The sequence below is a fragment of the Mugil cephalus genome, chromosome 13 (assembly GCF_022458985.1).
Source record: "Mugil cephalus isolate CIBA_MC_2020 chromosome 13, CIBA_Mcephalus_1.1, whole genome shotgun sequence".
In the NCBI taxonomy this organism is placed as follows: Eukaryota; Metazoa; Chordata; class Actinopteri; order Mugiliformes; family Mugilidae; genus Mugil; species Mugil cephalus.
Window position 1 is genome coordinate 24879131 of NC_061782.1, and position 19360 is coordinate 24898490.

The following is a 19360-nucleotide window of genomic DNA, read 5'->3' on the forward strand; positions in this document are numbered from 1 at the left end:
TCTCAGGATATACTGAGACGAATTGATGAATCCATGCTTTCATGCTGTTAAAATGTCTTGGCAAATACAGTCATCAGACCAGGAAACATTTTTTCCATTTCCTGTACCTAGCTGCAGTAGTGGTACTTGACGTGGTCTTCTGCTGCTGTAAACTGTTTTTCTAGGTCCAATGTGGTGTTCTGCGTACTTTGGTTTAACAAGAGGTTATTTGAGTTACCACTGCCTTCTTGTCACCTCAACCCAGTCTGCCCATTCCTCTCTAACCTCTGGCATCAACAAGGAATTTTCACACATAGAGCTTCTGGGGCATAGTGAGGAAAGGTTCATTACAAACTTATTGGTTATCATCCTGTCGCAGTCAAGGAATGACATAGAATTAGAGTTCTGAATTTAAGTAGGAATTCTGGACATGATTCATATAACCTAACTATATTGACAACTTCATTCTTATGTAGCCAGGGAGAAGTGCATTTGAAGTTATTCTATGTGGAAAAGTGGTACTTTAATGGTTGTATACAGTATATTTTGAAGTTGGTTGGAGTTGTTCCGACACTTCTGACATTTTTGCCTTGACTCAAATACAACAGATCCAAATTGAATTTTCTTTTGGTCACTCAAATCACAGATCAAATTATGTTATGATATATTCAACTTGTGACATTTTAAACTTGCCAGCAGAATACAAACATACAGTACATGTTATCCCATTGTATTAGTGTTGCAAAGGACCATTCCTATCTATCTTCAAAATCTTGGCACATATATCAAAACTATGCCTTTAACAAAAACTAACAACCAGATTTACAGTGGTCAGCTGTGTTTTACAAAGCGGGAAGGATTCACACAAAGGAGTCTTGACATGTGGAGAAGACAGTAACTACTACTACAGCAGAAACAAAACTCTACTGGTGGTCTGCCGCAGCGACTGACCACTGACGAGACAAATCAGGTATCTGATCCATTATTGTCCAGATTGTTGGTCAATGTGAATCTTCCTCTGTAGACATCAGGCTCACTGAGGTGCTGAGCTCACACATAAAAGGCCACAAATGGTGTTTTACTCCAGTTCGACAAGAAGATCTCCCTCTCCAACCGTCTCCCCTGGTTTACAGTGGACACTCTTGACCTGAAAGACAAGAAGATCCACATACACACTTAAACCTAGGTCCATTAGAGTATCAATTTACACTTAATTAAAGGAAACCTGCTGAAAGATTGTGCTAGGCTATATTATTTTTTTCAGTTGCATTAATGTGTCTAATCTAGCTCTGTGTCTTGAGGTCTGAGTGCTGTTTCATGTGCATCGATATTCATTTGCATTTGCTGATTCAGAAAGCCAGCCTGTAATATTTCATATTGTTACCTTTGCTGCCTTGGCAGCGGTCAAACTGTTTTGCATCTTCATGGCTTCAATCACACATATCTCCTGACCCTCTGCGACCTGCAACAACACACACAGATGAAAACAGTCCTTTGCTGTTTAAGTTCATCTTAAATGTCTGCACCGTGGGAATGAACTAAACATGTTGTAAACCTCTGCCCACTGGAATACATCACCTTATCTCCTGGTTTGACGGACACAGCCACAACGGTCCCTGGCATCGGTGACCGTAGGATGCTGCTGGTGTCTTCTGGAACTTTTTCTGGCATGTAGGAGTTCAACTCTGAAGCCAACTTGGACAGGATGCGAACCTTAAACTGTATTAACATACACAGTATAGGGATATATTTTATACAGGAACTATTTTTGATACGAATTAAGTCCCACACTTAATGGCCTCAATGGACATAGAACAGAAATCAGGTAAAAATAAATGTCCAAATAGCAGTAGTGTAGACACACACAGACATGTCTGCAGTTAAGTTTGAAACACTGCCACAGTATTGCCTGTCAAAGCACGGGAGCCTGTCTGGTCTTGATTCAACCCGAGCAATGCATTGTTATATACTCAACATTTTCTCATAGGTGTAGAGTTGTAGTTGGTGTCTACTGAGACATTACGTGTCATCCAAACCAGCTAGTAATGTGCCACTATAATACAGGTATGGCTGAGCGAAACATGTTATGCTGGCATCAGCTGGTATTGCAGAGCTACTGATCGAGTGCTTGATGTGGGCTGTTTTTATCTATATCTGTAGTGAGGAGAGGAGAAGTGTGGTCACAAGTGCACATCACAAAATCCTGTGCAAAAGGCAGGAAGTACATCCGTAGCACCCATGAAGAAGGCACATTGTGTGCTGCTTACAAGACACTGAAATGTGCTATTTTTGACCTAATTTACACTTTGTTATTTTCCTGTTGTTTTGTGCATGCTCTGTAATTCAATTGTTGTTGATAATATTTTAAATGTGAAAAAAAAAAAAAATAATTAAAGCTGATGATAGTGCAAACACGGAGTCTTACCATTGTGCCCAGGTACTGCAGCACTATCATTCCTGAAGCATCTCTGGACAGACACTAAAATGAAAGACAAAGCATCATCAGCACTACAAGAACTTCTGTAAGCACTGGTGGGTATTTTAATTTTCACTAAATAGTATAGTACATATATTAAAATAATGTGCAGTTAACATGATGTTTTATTTAACAAGCTGAACGCCTGTGTGGCTCGTACCTGCAGCATTCTCTGAGTGCCATTGATGTTGAGTGGCAGGAGAGGTGAGGCCAGGTTCCACTTCCCCTCGACTTCCACCTTCTCTCCATCCACATCCACCTGCAGATGCAAATAGATTCTTTTCTTTGGTGTCCCCATGGCTCACACACTCAAGACACAGTAGCATCCTGTTGTGTGTCCATACAGAAATATGTCATGCTATTCCCTGCTGACTGATTTATCCTCTTATTTATCTTTTCAACTGACTGACTTCATATGACATGAGCTAGCGTCACTGCTTTAATGATAGCTCTGTAACCTTTCCAGCAGAGTAGGCAATAATCCTCCTGGATGCACATTAAATACTCACAGTATAAATATTTCCTGATTTGGTAATCTCCATAGCATGACGTCCCTCCCCCAGCTGTGCACACAGCTCCCACTGGCGACAATCCACAGGAGAGGATGTCACCCTGCAATACAGACAAGATTAAAGATGCATCAAAACTAATATATTTATATTTTAAAACAGCATCCATGTCCAGATGACAAAGACTGTGCACTCTAACATAACAGAGAAAGCACACAGGCTGGTACCTTAGTTAGCTGCAAACAGTAAAGGTAAAGCAGCAATAGGGTTTATTAGGAATTTCTATATCAGGTATTTGACTGAATGATCAAAGACCAACTGTGAGGATAAAAATAAATTAGAAAGGTCTGCTGAACGGGGTTACTGTTTCTCATCAACTCGGTTTGCAGTCTTCACAGAAGCCCTGGAACATGCAATCAGGCAGAGACTTAAAGGGATAAAGGTTGGGAATGGAGAACATACCGTAGGGGCTGTTTGCTGACAATGTCATTTGCTATTTAGAGGAGCCAAACTCATGTCTGGATTAATCAGCCTGAGATGTTTGAGTTTAATTCTGGATATAGGTTGAATTTGACTGAAACCGACTCTGAGGCCAACTACACCAAACTGGATAAAGACAGATGGCTCTGCTTCCAATGGATTTTAGCTCAAATAAGTACTCTTTCACAACTGCTCCACTTATTCAAGTCTCTACCCACAGAGAAACCTGAGAAACTGTTTGGAACACAGGAAAAACTTGTCTCAAGGTTTATACGGAACAGCCAAACGACCTAGAGTCAAATTCTGAATTCTCCACCTGAATGAATATGGTACATAAATATAAATTAGAGGAAGGACTCCAATTGCTTGGGGGGATCTTACAACTAGATGTAATATCCACAATACATCAAATGATAGTGAAACAAATGATAGAAGTAAAACAACCTGAGACAATGGCCGTTGCCCCAGAGGCTACAGAAAGCTGCCAGACAGTAGCTGAACCACAGCAAACATTACCTACCCATCCTCATGCCTTTCAACTCTGAGGCCTCCACAGCATTGTAAAGCCACACTGATGTTGCCCCTTTTCATTTTTTCACCTCACTGCAGCAATTAGTCTGTGTCAGACTGCTGCTCCCACTGCTCACTTCACACCTCAACTCCTCTAAATGAACTTGTCTAGTGATTTCTGAATTCAATATTTGGGAAAGCGCCTGTGAAGATAGGGCTCTCCGCTCTCAGAGCTAGTCTTAATTCAATGTACCTGATGGCATGCCTTTCACAATAAAATGAGTTCATTGTTATTAAACTTTCAAGGTGTGAATAACGACATGAAGCTCGGTAGGGCTTTACCTCCGGTTGTCGTGGACCTTCTGTGAACGGAGTTGAACGCTGACGTAGAGTGCTGCTGCTGAGGCCAACAACTCCCTGCAACTGTGTGCATCCAGCTGATGACCCTTGAAGCCATCAGGGTAAACCTCTGGCAGGAAGTTAGTGCTGATGTCACCGGAGATGAAGCGAGGATGGGTGATGATTTCACGCAGGAGGGGAATGTTGTGGGTCACTCCTGGAGAGAAGATGACAAAAGTTTTTGAAGAAAAGAAAACCAAGCTGCTTGTCCTTTAAAATGCAAAGCATCCCCATTCAACGTGAAATCTGATATGAGTACCTCTGATTACGTAGTTATCCAAAGCGTCCTCCATCCTGGCAAGGGCTTCAGCTCGTGTTGCTCCATAGGTAACCAACTAAAATTGGATGCCATAAGAGATGATTGCAGATACACAAGCCCTTGGGGAATGGTGGCATTTGTAATCTTTCTTATTGTCACCACATGTTGTAAACAGAATTACAAATCATTCCATAATAAACATATTACTGACCTTAGAGATCATGGGATCATAGTAGATGCTGATGTCACTTCCTTCCTGGATGCCACTGTCCACACGAACCTGACGATGTGAAGAGAAGGCAAGAAAAGGTTCATTTTGTCAAGATAGCAGCAAGTCACAAGATTGTACTGTATGTGAGGAGAAAAGCAGAGAGGCTTTCAGATATACAGACTCTTACGTTTTTGAGGTTGAGTGGCTCCTGATATTGAGACAGCCGTCCAATGGAGGGGAGACCAAAGGACTTGTAAGGATCCTAAAAGAGAAAAGGAACAAAGAAACAAAGAAACACTCACAACCGTAGTTTAAGCTGATTTAATATTTATGTGCGTTCATGTAATTCTGCATATCATTATGACATATTTTTCTAGCCCTCTTCTAACAGTGACTGGCTGATCACACTGTATGTTGACTTCACATTATTCAGAGCAGCAGCATGTGATTGTGTCTGGGGAGGAAAGACCTTTGTCCTTTTTAAGCTGGACACAGTTGGAGCAAAACCACTCGTTTTATGTACTACTGCCTTTTGTTGTCACAAACAGCAAATTATATTTAAATTAGGGTTCATGTGATCTGTATTTGATTTCATTTAGACTTTCCACCAACATTACAGATCAACACAACAGACACCCTTCAAAAATTCTTTCTTAAAATGACTGTAGCTTGCTTTTTAGAGAGGTTTGTTCTGGGCTGCCTTAGCTCAAGTATCATGCCTTTTGAACACATGCTTTGTGTCTTGTGTTTGTGTGCAGTATGTTACTACTGAAAAAAAAAAAAAAAAAAAACAACACAGTTGTATACTTTGAAGAACATCACACAAACACACAAACCTCAGCATAGACGCGACTCTCGATGGCCCAGCCATTTATGGGGATATCTTCTTGTTTGTGCTGCAGCTTGTAACCCTTGGCCACCCTGATCATCTGTTCCACTAGGTCCAAGCCAGTAATACACTCTGTAATTGGATGCTCCACCTGGACTCAGAATTTAAAAACGGAAAAAAAAAAAACATGTTAATGCAAGTAATCTACAAAAATAGTACTGCGCTTGTTGGCCATGAATCTCAATCACATCTGAGGCTCGTCATCAGCAGGTCGGCTTTGCTGACGGTTGTGGCTGAAGGTTCTCAGTCAGTCTCAGATGGTTGACTTTATATTTTATTGCCACTATTGCCTAAGTGTTTGCTCTGTGAATTTAATTTTTCCTGGTGTACCCTGTCCACTGTCTCTCCCGTCTCTATGATCAAGGCACAAAATGTAACCTATACAACCAGGGGTTTATTTTTATTTGATCATTTTCTACATTATATAAGGATACTGGAGACCACAAAGCATCGCAGTAACAAATGACGTATGTAAAAAATATTATACCAACTGTTTCTCTTGATGACAGCTTATGAGTCACTACTTTCGGTTGTTAAAAACTTTCATCAGCAGCTGACTTCTATCAACCTTTGTGTTGTTAGTGCACTTGAGACCTGTTACTTCTGTTAGCACTGCTAAACTAAACAGAGAATTAAGACAATCCATTAGTCTAGAAAAATAACTTGAGGGTACTTAATACAAGTTTATACAAGTGCTAATGGTAAAACCATCAATCACTGTGATGACAAACATGGCCCATCATGCTCAGAGGGCTTTTGACCTAGAAAAAAAGTGATGCAAATGCCCTGGCCTCAACAATCAGCTCAGCTCAAATTGCGTATGGGATAAATTAAACCACAGCCACCAAGCGATGGGACATGGACAACCAAATTTAGATTACTGAGAAACTGAAGCAAGTGAGTACAACCCATGTGTAAAAAGTGGGACAAAAGACACAACCAGTACCACCAGCCCATTCAGTGATCAGGACTACTAGTGTCTAAGTGTTGCCGAGCTCTGTGGCCTTACTCTCACTGGTGAAGGTAGACTGTCATTTTATTTCAGCCTTTAACTTGCAGTTGGCAATTTGAATTAGTTTTTTGTTTTCTTTGGAGTTGTTATTTGAGCATCTACCATTTAAAACATGTACACTCTTTTAGCTTCTGTTGATAATGTACATGGGCTCAAACTTTTGACTGGTTCTCTACATAAGAAGATTACTGAATGATTCATTAATGAAGTGATTGGCAGAGTGTAGGAATAAGGGGACTGGCCACAAATACTTTTTACCATGGCACATACACACACCTGTAGTCGCGTGTTCATCTCGAGGAAGTAAAAGTTCTTCTTAGAGTCCACCAGGAACTCCACAGTGCCAGCAGAAGAGTACTTCACAGCTTTGGCCAGCTGCACTGCCTGCTCACCCATCGCCCGACGTGTTTCTGGGTCCAGGAAAGTACTGGACAGAGCACAACAGATGCTCAATACTCAAAATCTCAGTGGTGTAAATGACATGAGTCAAATAGTTTAATTCAAATTATAAAACAATAATCGCACAAAGTGAGATTTAACAAACAATCAATCATTCTACCATTTTAAAGCTTTGCTTTAGTACTAATATTTATACAGGTGGCTAGGCTGCTGTGACATCTGGCTGTTGAATGAGAACGTGAACGAGGTAAATGCAGTCATCATATTATTGTGATATCAGCCTATTACAACACAATGTATTCCAAAGTTAATTCGGTTTCATCATGTGACAAAACAAAGACATTAAGGAAGCATTTTTCCAAAACTAATAGTTTGGTGGTGGAAAGACACTTAAGGAGGATAATTAGGAGTTAATTAACTGTAAAGGTTAGTAATAAACCTATTTTAATAACTCAGCCATAAATATAAATGAGATGTTGGCAGTTGCCTGAAATTTCTATCAATTATTCTCAAACAGCACAGTGAAAACAAACTCTTAACAGGATCAAACTGAATTTATTTTCACACTGTCTATGTTGTCATGCCCTCTGACACAGTGAAAAGATGCATGGCCTCTTTCCCCTACCTATGTTTTTTTTTTTTTTTTTTTTTTTTTGGCTTTTTCTGGTGCAAAATTCAAGTTTGTTGCCCATATTTTATTTAAAACAAATAGTTATAAACTGCAGTCTGTTTCACTGACCTGGGAGCCTCCTCCACCACCTTTTGGTTCCTCCTCTGGATAGAGCACTCCCTCTCATTAAGCCACAGAGCATTTCCATGTTTATCAGCCAAGACCTACAACAGGCACATCAGCCAGATGTTGATTATGTGTCAACTTTGTATTACAAAAACAGAACCTCCATATTTTTCTCTCCTCCGAAAGCTTTTTCAGTGAACATGTTCAGTGGGGCCTGATAGTGTACGACCAAACTGGAAACATGTCATATATTCAGACCATGACCGTAAAAAACATACTTAAATCTCCACCATTGTTGGCAAAATTTATGTTTAATTGTACAAAATCTGAATCTACTGCTGGCAGCTTCAGCCAAAGTTCATGAATCATGAGACTACCTTGTCCAGTCTTTATCTGTCTAGTTTTGGTAATCCCATGCTCACATCCAGCCTCAGACTTGTGTTCTTGGCTGACAGGAGTTGCACAATCCCCTCAAGTTGTGCATTCTGAAATACTCTTCTGGTATTATCTGACTGGCCTAGACACAATCATGTGACCTCATCTCGTTGGCAAGATATTTCTATGAACTGCTGCTTACGTGATATTTCTTTGCTCCATTCTAAGCAAACTCCAGTGACAAGATGAGCAGAAACATTCAGTCTGTCCATGTGGTACCAACAATCATGCCCTGGTCAAAATACTGGACGGCTCTATGAACATAATTCAATATTACATCCGACCTGTGTGCACGGGTTATACCTGAATCTCTATATGTCTGGGGTTGTCTATGTACTTCTCAATGAGCAGCCTGTCATCTCCAAAGCTGGATGCTGCCTCCTGAGAGGAGAACCGGAAACCTTCCCTGTGACAGCGCAAAGATACAATGATTACAGCACATTAAAACATGGCAAATACTAGCATCATTCTTTCCAGTGGGCTGGAAGTAGTGGGAAAAGCAGCGGTTAGAATAAAGAGTAGAATAAAAAGCTGATTTGTAAATCTGAAGTATTCTTGTGTTTCTAAAACACAATTGGTGTAGACAAACCTCTAACCACATTTCATAATCAATGATGCCTTTTCTTACCAGTTTAGCTTTACAGTTAGTAGCTGCTTCAGTGATATGTTCAGCCATAGTGGAAGTTCTAATAGTAGTCTCAGCATTCAGTAGTAGTGATTGTACTTATATTTGTAATAGATGACTTTGCAGTAGTACAGTTTACATCATTTAAGTAGTGCAAGCAACAATAATAAAATCAGTCCCCTTTTCTACATTTTGTTTTACCTATGATTTATTATGTTTTTTTTTTCTCTTTCCATTTGGTTACCCTTGGTGAACTGTAAGGCCTAATGTACATTAGGTATGTAACACAGAGAAAAGGAATACCTCGTCTCCTCGTCATTCCAGGCAATCCTCATTCCTTTCCCTCCTCCCCCAGCAGATGCTTTGATCATCACTGGGTAGCCTTGTAACACAATGGCAAAGGTGCTTTTGTAAAAGGTGCAGGTCACACAAGCAGAGTTTTGCAAGAAAATGTGTTTCATGCATTTGTAAGGAATATGCATGGCATATTATTTTATCTTATCTTAAACACACACTATCGCTGCAACTGTCTGTCAAAGACAGTAAACAAATTAGAAACTGTAATAATGATTATTTGGGTCAGAGAATTAGAGGAGTGACAGGGTCAGATGGAAATGGCAGTAATAGGAGTAAGGGTGACTGGACATTTTCAGCTTTTAGAAAAGCAATGACTTACCAATGTCTTGTGCAATCTTCACAGCATCTTCAGCAGTCTGACACAGAGGAGTTATGTTATAGTTACCATGATGAGCCAAAACAAAGTCTTAACTAATACAGTAGACTACCTGACTCAATGCTTTGAGCAACATTGAGCAGTTTTCATCCTAATCACTTTTTCTTTTGTAAAACCAAAAAATAAAGCTTTAAGACAATAAGATGAAGTAACTATGTCCTGTAAACATGAATAGCTGCATGTCTCTCTTAGTTCATTCATTTAGACATGAGCTTTCCTAGTTGAAACGGTACAGGTATTAGTCAAAGTGCAAGCTGACAGAGTTGCATGCATGTCTAAGTTCAAATTGTGTTGCAGCTGTTTCCAGTAGTACTAGAAAACAACCAGTGTTTATGAACACTACAGTCAGTGTCTCCTGTGATGTGGTGTCATGGTGATGAGCTCTAATCCAGACTGAAGATGTTCAACACAGGTCCACACATTTCTGAACACTGACACAATTTTCATTTTTCACAATTCACTATCACTATTACACTTAATGAATAATTGATATGGGTTTTCAATGCACCCACCTCCCACCACCACCTCACATTTAGCTGTTAGCTACACACATCTATCGCTGTGTATGTGTGCTCATACCTTGACAACTCCATCAAATCCTGGGATAGTGTTGACCTTGGCAGCCTTAGCAATCAGCTTGCTCTCAATTTTATCCCCCATTGCCTGGATGGCATGAGTGTCCGGGCCAATGAATGCCACGCCATCTGCTGCCTAGTAACAAAATAATACCACGAGACAATCCAGTGTATTATAATTATAGCACAGAACAAATAGCATACACTCTGCCCCATCACAGAGCTAGTCCTTCTGAGCTTACAAAACACAATGTGTATACATTACACACTTTAGTAAGAGCAGAAAATACAGTAGTTTATTGTTTAGTTAACATTGTAATTGGCAGCAAATGTACAATGCAGGTCTCACTGTTATTTGTTTGTATGTTTAATTCTATTAAGAATATTAAGCTGAGTTTTGGAATTCATCTCTACAGCAAGTCTGGGACTAATAAGGGTCTGCCGAGATGACCACTTCCCACCATAAAGGACTCTTGCGTGTAAGTCCCTATTCCCCAAGAGAGATATTGCACATCCCTCTAAAACAAAGACTGAGAGGAGGACCCCAGGCTGGAGGCAAAGGCCTGGTTTCCTCCACCCACAATAACTCCAAGGACCTCACGAAATAAAAGGGACTTCCTTCCTTTGTCCACTGCTCTGAGCTGATGTTTTTACCATTTTTAATTGAAAATCTTTGATTTTTTTCTACATTACAAAAATGTTTTCTAACCATTCAGCAAGTTGTTCTATGCATCCTTTTCTTCTTCCATATGGAGTAGTTTTGATGATTATGCTGAAAGCACAGGTTATAGCCAGTAATAAAAATCAAGAAGCCAAGGTTTCATTTCCGTTTTGATACTTGTACTACAACAAGTCTTGTGGGAACAGTAGTCTGAAGTCTCTTGTCCGGTCAGCAGGATTTTTTTCAAGCCTAATAGAGAAATGTGTGCTTTGTATAGCTATCCGACTTCAAATACAGCGGAACTAGAGCATTATTTCACATCTGCCTGCTCCACTAACATTGTTCAGGTTTGCTAATGTTCACCTTCGTTTACTACGCTGAGAGCTGTTGTCAGATAACATTTTAAACCCACAGCTCTACACCAGAGACAGCTAATTAAGAAAGATTGGATCCTTTTTGTTGTTTTTCCTTCAACAGTCACTTCACCATTTTATTCTCTAATAAATGGCCTTATTTATCCAGTACTGTATAGCAATAAATTATTTTTTCACTATTTATGACTAGACGGTGGTATTATGCAATTATTTGAGGCAGGAGACTGAGGCCAATTTACAATTACTGTTTATGAGATTGACTGAATTATTTCTATCAATCAAATGTCCAAGGCATATATGGATCGAGTTCTAAATATTCCAGTGAGTGCAAATATGAATAACCAAAGTGTAGAGAACTTCTTCAGAGAGCCCAGAGATCTTGGGCTTAAATATTTAAGTCTCCATGAATGTAATCCACACAAGTATGAGATGCCCTTTTTACTTTACGCATTCTCTAAAGGGAGACCAGAATTTTAAGGGTATTTAAGGGCTATTTATTTTTTAACAAGATAACTCAGACTGCTCAGACTCAGACCCTAACCCTAACCCAAATCAGCAACAACTGCATTTCTTAACTGAACAAAAACTAATTTCACTCGACAGCACTTTACATTTACCGCTTTGTAGCTTCATGGTAAAGTATAAACTACTGTATGCATTACTCACCAGTCGCTTTGCAAACTCTTTATTTTCAGAGAGGAAGCCATAACCAGGATGAACCTATGACGAGAAAAAAGATCAATTGTTTATTTCTAGGTATTGTTTTTGTATCTTTTAATAGCAGCATCTTACTACATTAATACTTTAATGTTTATTATTTTAACTTATTAAATTTTAACTTATTAATTATTACTTTAACTACAGATTATTCTATTTACAGCTCTGTGTATTTAAACATAGTAAGAGCTTTCTGAACCCTTACTGCTTGTGCTCCAGTAGCTCTGATGGCATCCATGATGGCATCCATATTCAGATAGCTCTTACTGGTGGGGGCGGGGCCAACACAGATTGCCTCATCAGCCATCTTTACATGAACCTAGACACACACGTAAACATGGATATTCAGCTCACCAACACAGTAGCAACTGAGACACAGACTCACACAGTTACTGCCCATCCCAACTGTCTGTGTCCTGACAACATGCACAAAAGAATAAAAAATGTAATTATTAAATTTCTTAAAGTCACCAGACATATGATGATATCAAGCAAAACATTCTGTTGCTTTTGTATATTTCAGCAAGTTGCCAACATTCATTAAGGTTTTCACCAAGGTCATATATGTTTTCCCACTGTCAAAGAAAAGGGAAACTGTGGTACACTGATCCAGTGTTACACTCTCCTGAACAGATGTCCTATTTCCAAAGGGAAATACGAAAACAAAAAGAGAAGAGAACATGCAAATTATAAATAAACTATTCATTTAAAATGATTTCAAAGCTCAGTAACATTCATTAATGGTAGCATTTTCTTGTTTGTAGTAACATATTATTATGGTACTTATCTCTACATTGGATGTGTGATCACACATAAATACTAGTAGTACTGGTAGAACAATAGCCCTGATCTTTTCAACTGCTTTGGGGTTTGCTGGGTGCTCTCCTCTCCGAGGAACTATGCAACACTACTTAGGGGTCATGACCAACAAGGTATTAAGGACCCCTGCTTCCATAATTCATTCTTTTTTGATTTAGTGTATCTAGCAGAGCATTGAAGTGATTTCGTAAAAGTTACAATTCTTCAACATAACTCCAACATAACCCTCTCAGTTCCAGTCGATACTGTGTGAAGTACTCAACACAACTGACTACAGTCCACCTAGTATTTTAGTGGTCTAATTACATAACCAACAGCGCACAAGAATAAATGCTTTCAGATACATGGCTGTTATGACATAGGCTACGCACAGATCCATTGTGGGAGTATTAACCAAGCTGTGGCCACAGTTTCACAGTAGATAGAAAAAAATGGAACTTCTTCCTGAAAACAGGACCAGTTTCCTGTATGAACATAGAGGATGACTCACAGCACAGGAGTCCACATCACTGTGAACAGCTACGGTCTGGATGCCCATCATCTTACAAGTCTTCATCACCTGAAGGGAAAGCACACACATTTAATAGGGATCCAATCCTTTTTTGCTCTACAGTCAGTCTAAACTCACTGATGCGAAATGCAAGAACGTTTGTGGCCTAGTTGATGACTTTTGTAACAAGTCTCAGTTTTTTCTTTACAAGCTCCTCTATATATTTTTTAACAGACTCAAAAGTAGTGACAGGACAACTCACAGATTTGGACATAGACTTGGTATCAAAGGCCATTTTACATTCCTAGTCTGAGGTCAAACTCCAGTTAGTTAATGTGTTCAACTGTGCCCAACCACAGATTCAGTTGAATAGGCACTACAGTGTACAACTGTACATTAGTCAATCTTACCCGGCAGGCAATCTCTCCTCTGTTGGCAATGAGAATCTTATCAAAGGTCTGTGTATGGAAAAATAAACACTATTAGCACTGGCTATCATCGAAACAGTGAGGACTTTTAATCAGAGCTGCAACTCAGAGACTTTATTCTCATTCTCTTGAGCAAGGCATTTAGTTTCAGACATCACACTGTCTCACAGACAACATTTTCAACAATAAGCTATACATTACCTTTTCACTGGGATTATGAACGGTGGAATAGTGAACCCTGCAATGTGCTGTACAGCATCTGGAGTGAAGTGAGGCATTCTGCAAAATGCACACAGACACACCACGTGATCATTAATTTGATTTATATTAATTAGTGTTACTGTAACTCACTCAAGATCTGAAACTGATTATTGATGTATGTGTGTTGTAACCAAAAAATTAAATATGCAACACAAACTGCCTGTATTATCAAGAGTAATAAACTAGTAATATTGCAGTATTTTTCTTATGCTTCATCCAAATTAGAAATACAGGGACAACAACAACAACAGTTATTATGTTTTAGTTTAAAAATTGGCTGTTCTTTCAGGAACCAGTGTCATCAGAAGACCTACAAGCTATTTCTTGGATTTCTCCTCTCAGGCGAGGTTCTCTGGACACTGCTCATAATGTGCAGTGTTTATGTTCATCCACATCCATGTTGATCCCCATGACAAACATGCTGACAGTAGTACAATGTACAGCAGGGGTGTCAAACCCATTTTAGTTTGGGGTTCACATCCAGCCCAATTTGATCTCCAGAGGGCCAGACCAGTAACATAACAGAATAAAAACCTGTAAGAGTCATTTGTTTTAGTGCAAAAAGAGCAAGTAAACTATTAGAATATTTATATTTATCTTTAAAACAATGAAATTAAAAATAAGTGCAATTTGGGCTCAATGCGGTCTGTGATTTAGTCGAGGGTCTCAGTGTTGTGTTCTGTCCACTTCTCTGACTAAAACAGTGGATAAATTGGGGGTGTTAATATTGCACTTCAAAAAAAATCATGCCGTGGACCAGATTAGACCCTCTGATAGACTTGCAGAATTGGTGGACTCAAGCATTCTGGTCTAACACACAACAAGAAGACACAATGAGTCTCATGGAAGAATCAGATTCACTGTAACAGTCCAAATACAATGACCGATGCCTCTGCATTTTGAGGTCTTCTCAGCTGCCTCAGCTGCTGTGTTTTTCATATCACTGGTGTCAGCCCTGAGGGAGCCAATAAGGTATAATGTATGAACTCCTAACTTATGAAGAGTTGTCCTGGAGAACTTCCTCAAGTACTGTTATATGAGAGACAAAAAAAATCCAGTCATCCACCACTTTCCATTCTGCTTCTGTTCATTCAACTGTTAAAACTGTTGAGCACTACTTCCATGGCTTCTAGTTATCCTTTACTTTTAGACGGCCACCCCAGGGAGCTTGACTTGGTATCGCGCGCAGTGCATCATGGTACATGTAGGCAGTGCAATAACCGCTGTGCAACCGGGACAACTCCAAAAACTCAGCTTTCACCGCCAGTATACCACACACGGAGGAGTTTCTAGTGTCTAATCAGCTGATACTATCGTCATCTATTACATCGATGGTGACTGGGAAGCAACACGAAAATTTGGGGACTTTAATTGTTAAGCCCTGCAGGGGTGCATGCCTGGACTAGTGTTATTGATAGCCGTTGCTGCAACTTCACGTTCCTTTTCCCCTTCTAGTCTTCAGATATAATAAGTGAAGTAACTGAAGAAAGAACGAGTTAGTTGTGGGAACAAAATAAGTTTCCGGTGGGTTGCTAAATTATTTAATGACATAGCAGATGCTCTATGCACTCGTTTGGAGGACAGGCTGTCGCTCTAGATAACGTCAAAGTTGCACTCGGAATACTCCGACTAAGGACAAGACACACAGTATCATTTACAGTTTAACAATTTCCACTACGTTGTTACATTTTTCCATATATGATGAGAAACCCATGTTTAACCTATCTTGCGTCTTGTCCTGTGAAAAACTTTCAGTACCGCCTGACTTGTACACAGCAACAGTAACTGTCACGGCTTCTGAGTGATGTTAGTAAATGCACAGCAGGCGTGTTTATCGAACTCGCCCTCACTCTGTGGTCAGCTCACTGCTCACCTTCACTGCCAACAGCAGCCTCCTCAGGGCTGGAGCGAGGCTGGGCGCCGCCATGTTGCTGCTAAACGGTCATCCACTGGTACGTCATGACGTACCCTGGTGGTAAAATAGGCGTCAACTATGACGTCTTTTTTTTTTTTTCTTTTTTTTCTTTATTGACAAGTAGAAACAGAGGGACATGAGTTAGGTAGCATGTCCCAAACACGATAAGGCGTTTTTACAAAAGATAATAAAAACGGGGTACATGCTATACGTTCAAAATTGATCTTGTAGTTAAATTGTTAAAGATTAAAAATATATTACCATTTTATTTATGCTTAAGGTAACTAAACACAGACGAGAAAAATTATACTGATGAACTAACGAACCTTCACAAAAGGACTGGCTTTCATCATACTGCACACCTGAGAAAATTTTGTACAATGTCAGGAGAAAATGTGAAACACACAATGGAATTTGGGGCTCATTTTTAGCAATATCAGCTTGGTTTCATTTGGCTTTTTCTTTATCTCTAACAAGGACTGAGTGATGTACCAATCCATGGCCAGGATTTTGTTCTTCTTCTTCCTCTTCTATATGTCTCAAATATTATCATGAAATATTTTTGGAAAAATATTTTTTGTGTGTTTCAAACGGTGTGGGAGCATTAGACAGACGCAAACAAATACAAATTATATTCATCTTATTTATTGTTTACAAGTTCCTGACAGTTTCAATATGTTAGTTCTCAACATTGTCAGTATCAAAGTTTGGACCTCAACAGGACAGTGCATGTGCAGAGGGGAGCATGTGGGTTTGGAGAACGGCTCAATATTTGGCAGAGTTCAATGTGTCATCACAGACAGTGAGATGATCAACACCAGCAGCACTCATGCATCCACCATTTTAGACAGTAGATACTGTACATGGAGATAATGCTTCTCCTGGTCTTCTGTGTACCCTCACATTAGCAGGAGGAAGATTAAGCTGGAGGCTGGACTCATCTGACAAACAGAATCTTCTTCCAGTTCCTGACTGTCCAGTTCTTTTATACTTGGGCCCAACGATGCCAGGCTAACCTCTGTCTCTCATTGATCAGGGGCTCTTGACAGCCTTGTAGGACCTAAAGTCATGATCTCCCTGCACATGTGGATCAGGATGCAGTCATTTCTTGCTGAAGAAACCCTTGGACATTCAGATCTTGGTTTGTCTTCCAAGCTGTTAGTTCGTCTGTATTTCTGCACAGTGGATCCAACTGCTGAAGGACTGCATCTGGACTTCCTGGCAGCCTTGTGACAGTTGGACCCTTCCTGACTCAGAGCCATTTCTGTCTCTGTACTGGCTTAATATAGACACGAAGCACAGGCACAGAAAAACGTGTTTTTTAACAAAAAGCACAGCCTTCATTAGTGGATCAATACTAATTTTTTTTTATTATTATTTATTTATTTTTTTTGTATTTTTATGGAACCAATCAATTTTAAGATTTTATGGCTGTTTTAGGATATGTTTAAGATTTTGTCTGTGACTGTACTAAAAGAAATTACCCATGAAGACCTAAGAGTGATTCATAATACAATATTTCGTGTGCATGGGATGTCTGAAAACTTTTGGCACAGTGGCTTTATGGTTAGCACTGCCTCCTAGCAAGAAGATCTGGGTTCAAGTCCAGCTCATCCAGTTTGCATGTACTCCCTGTGTCTGTGTGGGTCATGCTGGTTGGGATAAGCTCCAGCAACTCCTGTGACCCCAGTGAGGATAACAGGTAGTAAAAGATGAGATAGAGAGAGACTCCCATTTTATTCTTAAACTACTTCCTTTCAGCCTATGTGCATTTAGAAATGTAAAACTTTCCAAATAAAATAACCGTATCATAACCTCCCATTCCTGTTGGTTAATCTTAACCTCTCAAACATAATTTGAGGTGTGTTATCCACATTTTTCTTCTCAACTTCATTGACACTGAAAGTGTAGTCAGGACACCTCTAAAACACAGTTTTATTTATTTATTTATGGGGGAGTATGCCATACCACCACAGGTCACTTATGTCAAACATAGAAATTCCTAGTATTTTGGTAGAAAATGCTCAAAATGTTTGTGTCATAAATCATAGGCTGTAGATTTATGGTATGCGAATGGCTCTGTACTCTAGTCCTTCTGTGCATTTGACTTTTTTTTAGTTTCCTTGTACAGTAACTCTTTTGACCTCTAGTGGGGCAAAATTCTGTGGAGTCAGAATTGTTGGAAGGCTCTGAAATAGGACGAGGGTCTGAGAGTGGGACACAGATGATGGTGCTCTTTGGCAGGTTACTGCCTAGGTAATGTATCATTGTTTTTGGACAATTCCTGTACTCTATGAGGAGGGACAGACACTCCTTTTACATTGAAACACTGGATCCTGTACAATAAATAAATAAAACATTTGAATTATGATGAAAGACATTAGTTATAAAAGGCACTTTTCTACCTATTAATTGAAGCTCTTTACAGTCACAGTGACACATCTACCCATTCAGTTATAGTGTCTTGCTCAAGGACACTTTGATCTGGAGTTTCAATCTATTGAATCAATTCTGTTGACTTGAATCTATATATTCACCCCACCCATTTTTTGCACTATTCAACTCAGGGTTGTATCAGCCACTTTATGTATATTGTCATGCGTTATTTCATGTTTGTCTTTTTAGTCTACTTTGTACATACAGGATATATTTTTATATTTTATATATTCTCAACGTTTACCCATTTTGTTTACATTTTTTTGTTTTGTTTAGTTGCTGCACTGTAGGCCTGTGAGGATGTCAGAATTGACAATAAAGTTGACTTGACTACTGATAAAAAGAATCACCTACCAAGTCACAGTGGACCAATGCTGGTTTTGTTATTATAAAAAGTGGAACTTTCAACATGCCATTGATTGTTGTTGATTGTTGTTATTATTGTTGATTGAAAACTTCCTGAACCTTGCAAGGCCATGAGTGATATTTCTGTCATTTCCAGCTTTCTCTCCGAGTGGTCATTTTACATGCAACAAGCTATAGCTGCACACTGTCTAGTAGATACACCACACTCATTGTGGCAAGTGTAACTTGGGCATGATGACTTTGATTATGCTATGGTTCTAAAATGTGCCCAGTGGGCAGCAACTAGTTAATTTGGCTCCAGGTTTATGTGTTTAAACACCACACAGTGTCTGAATGAGCCCTGAGGAACAGGTTTTTGAAATGACAGAAGTACCTCACTCCTCAAGATGAACATTTCAGTCTTCATACACCTGTCTTTCTCTTGTGACTATTTTAGCGTGCACTAACTGTAAGATAATGTTTAAGGAGAGACTCTACAGCAGCTAAATTAGCTTCCACAGTGTTCCTGCATATGCAGAGAAGGAGTCTGATATTTATTTTCTCACTACATGTTTAATATTGCTCGGATGAGTTGTGCAAATAAATCTAAAAAAAAAAAAAATCCCTTATTTTATTATTTCTGTGTGAATAACTATCGTCTCATCTTAGTCATACTGCAGGGCTACA

The 19360-nt window shown here is 39.4% G+C and overlaps 1 protein-coding gene across 1 annotated transcript; it reads right to left on the bottom strand.

The window, feature by feature from the left end:
- Window positions 1–480: 480 nt before the first annotated feature.
- Window positions 481–15968, bottom strand: pcca (propionyl-CoA carboxylase subunit alpha). The gene is made up of 23 exons (XM_047603598.1): window positions 15851–15968; window positions 13918–13995; window positions 13699–13746; window positions 13289–13357; window positions 12185–12298; window positions 11929–11982; window positions 10232–10363; window positions 9596–9632; window positions 9223–9301; window positions 8598–8700; window positions 7863–7957; window positions 7001–7151; window positions 5660–5803; window positions 5011–5085; window positions 4824–4892; window positions 4613–4688; window positions 4297–4510; window positions 2965–3067; window positions 2616–2714; window positions 2405–2458; window positions 1558–1698; window positions 1364–1441; window positions 481–1126 (listed from the first exon to the last, which is right to left on the bottom strand). The coding sequence occupies exons 1-23, from the start codon at window positions 15902–15904 to the stop codon at window positions 1058–1060; spliced, it is 2136 nt and encodes a 711-aa protein (XP_047459554.1). The 5' UTR covers window positions 15905–15968; the 3' UTR covers window positions 481–1057.
- Between the last annotated feature and the right edge of the window lie 3392 nt (window positions 15969–19360).

Coding starts and splice junctions, on each gene's coding strand:
- pcca (XM_047603598.1), bottom strand. CDS start 15,904: ATGGCGGCGCCCAGCCTCGCTCCAGCCCTGAGGAGGCTGCTGTTGGCA. Junction 13,747..13,917: donor TTCATAATCCCAGTGAAAAG/GTAATGTATAGC, acceptor TTCCATACACAG/ACCTTTGATAAGATTCTCAT. Junction 4,893..5,010: donor AGCCACTCAACCTCAAAAAC/GTAAGAGTCTGT, acceptor TCACATCGTCAG/GTTCGTGTGGACAGTGGCAT.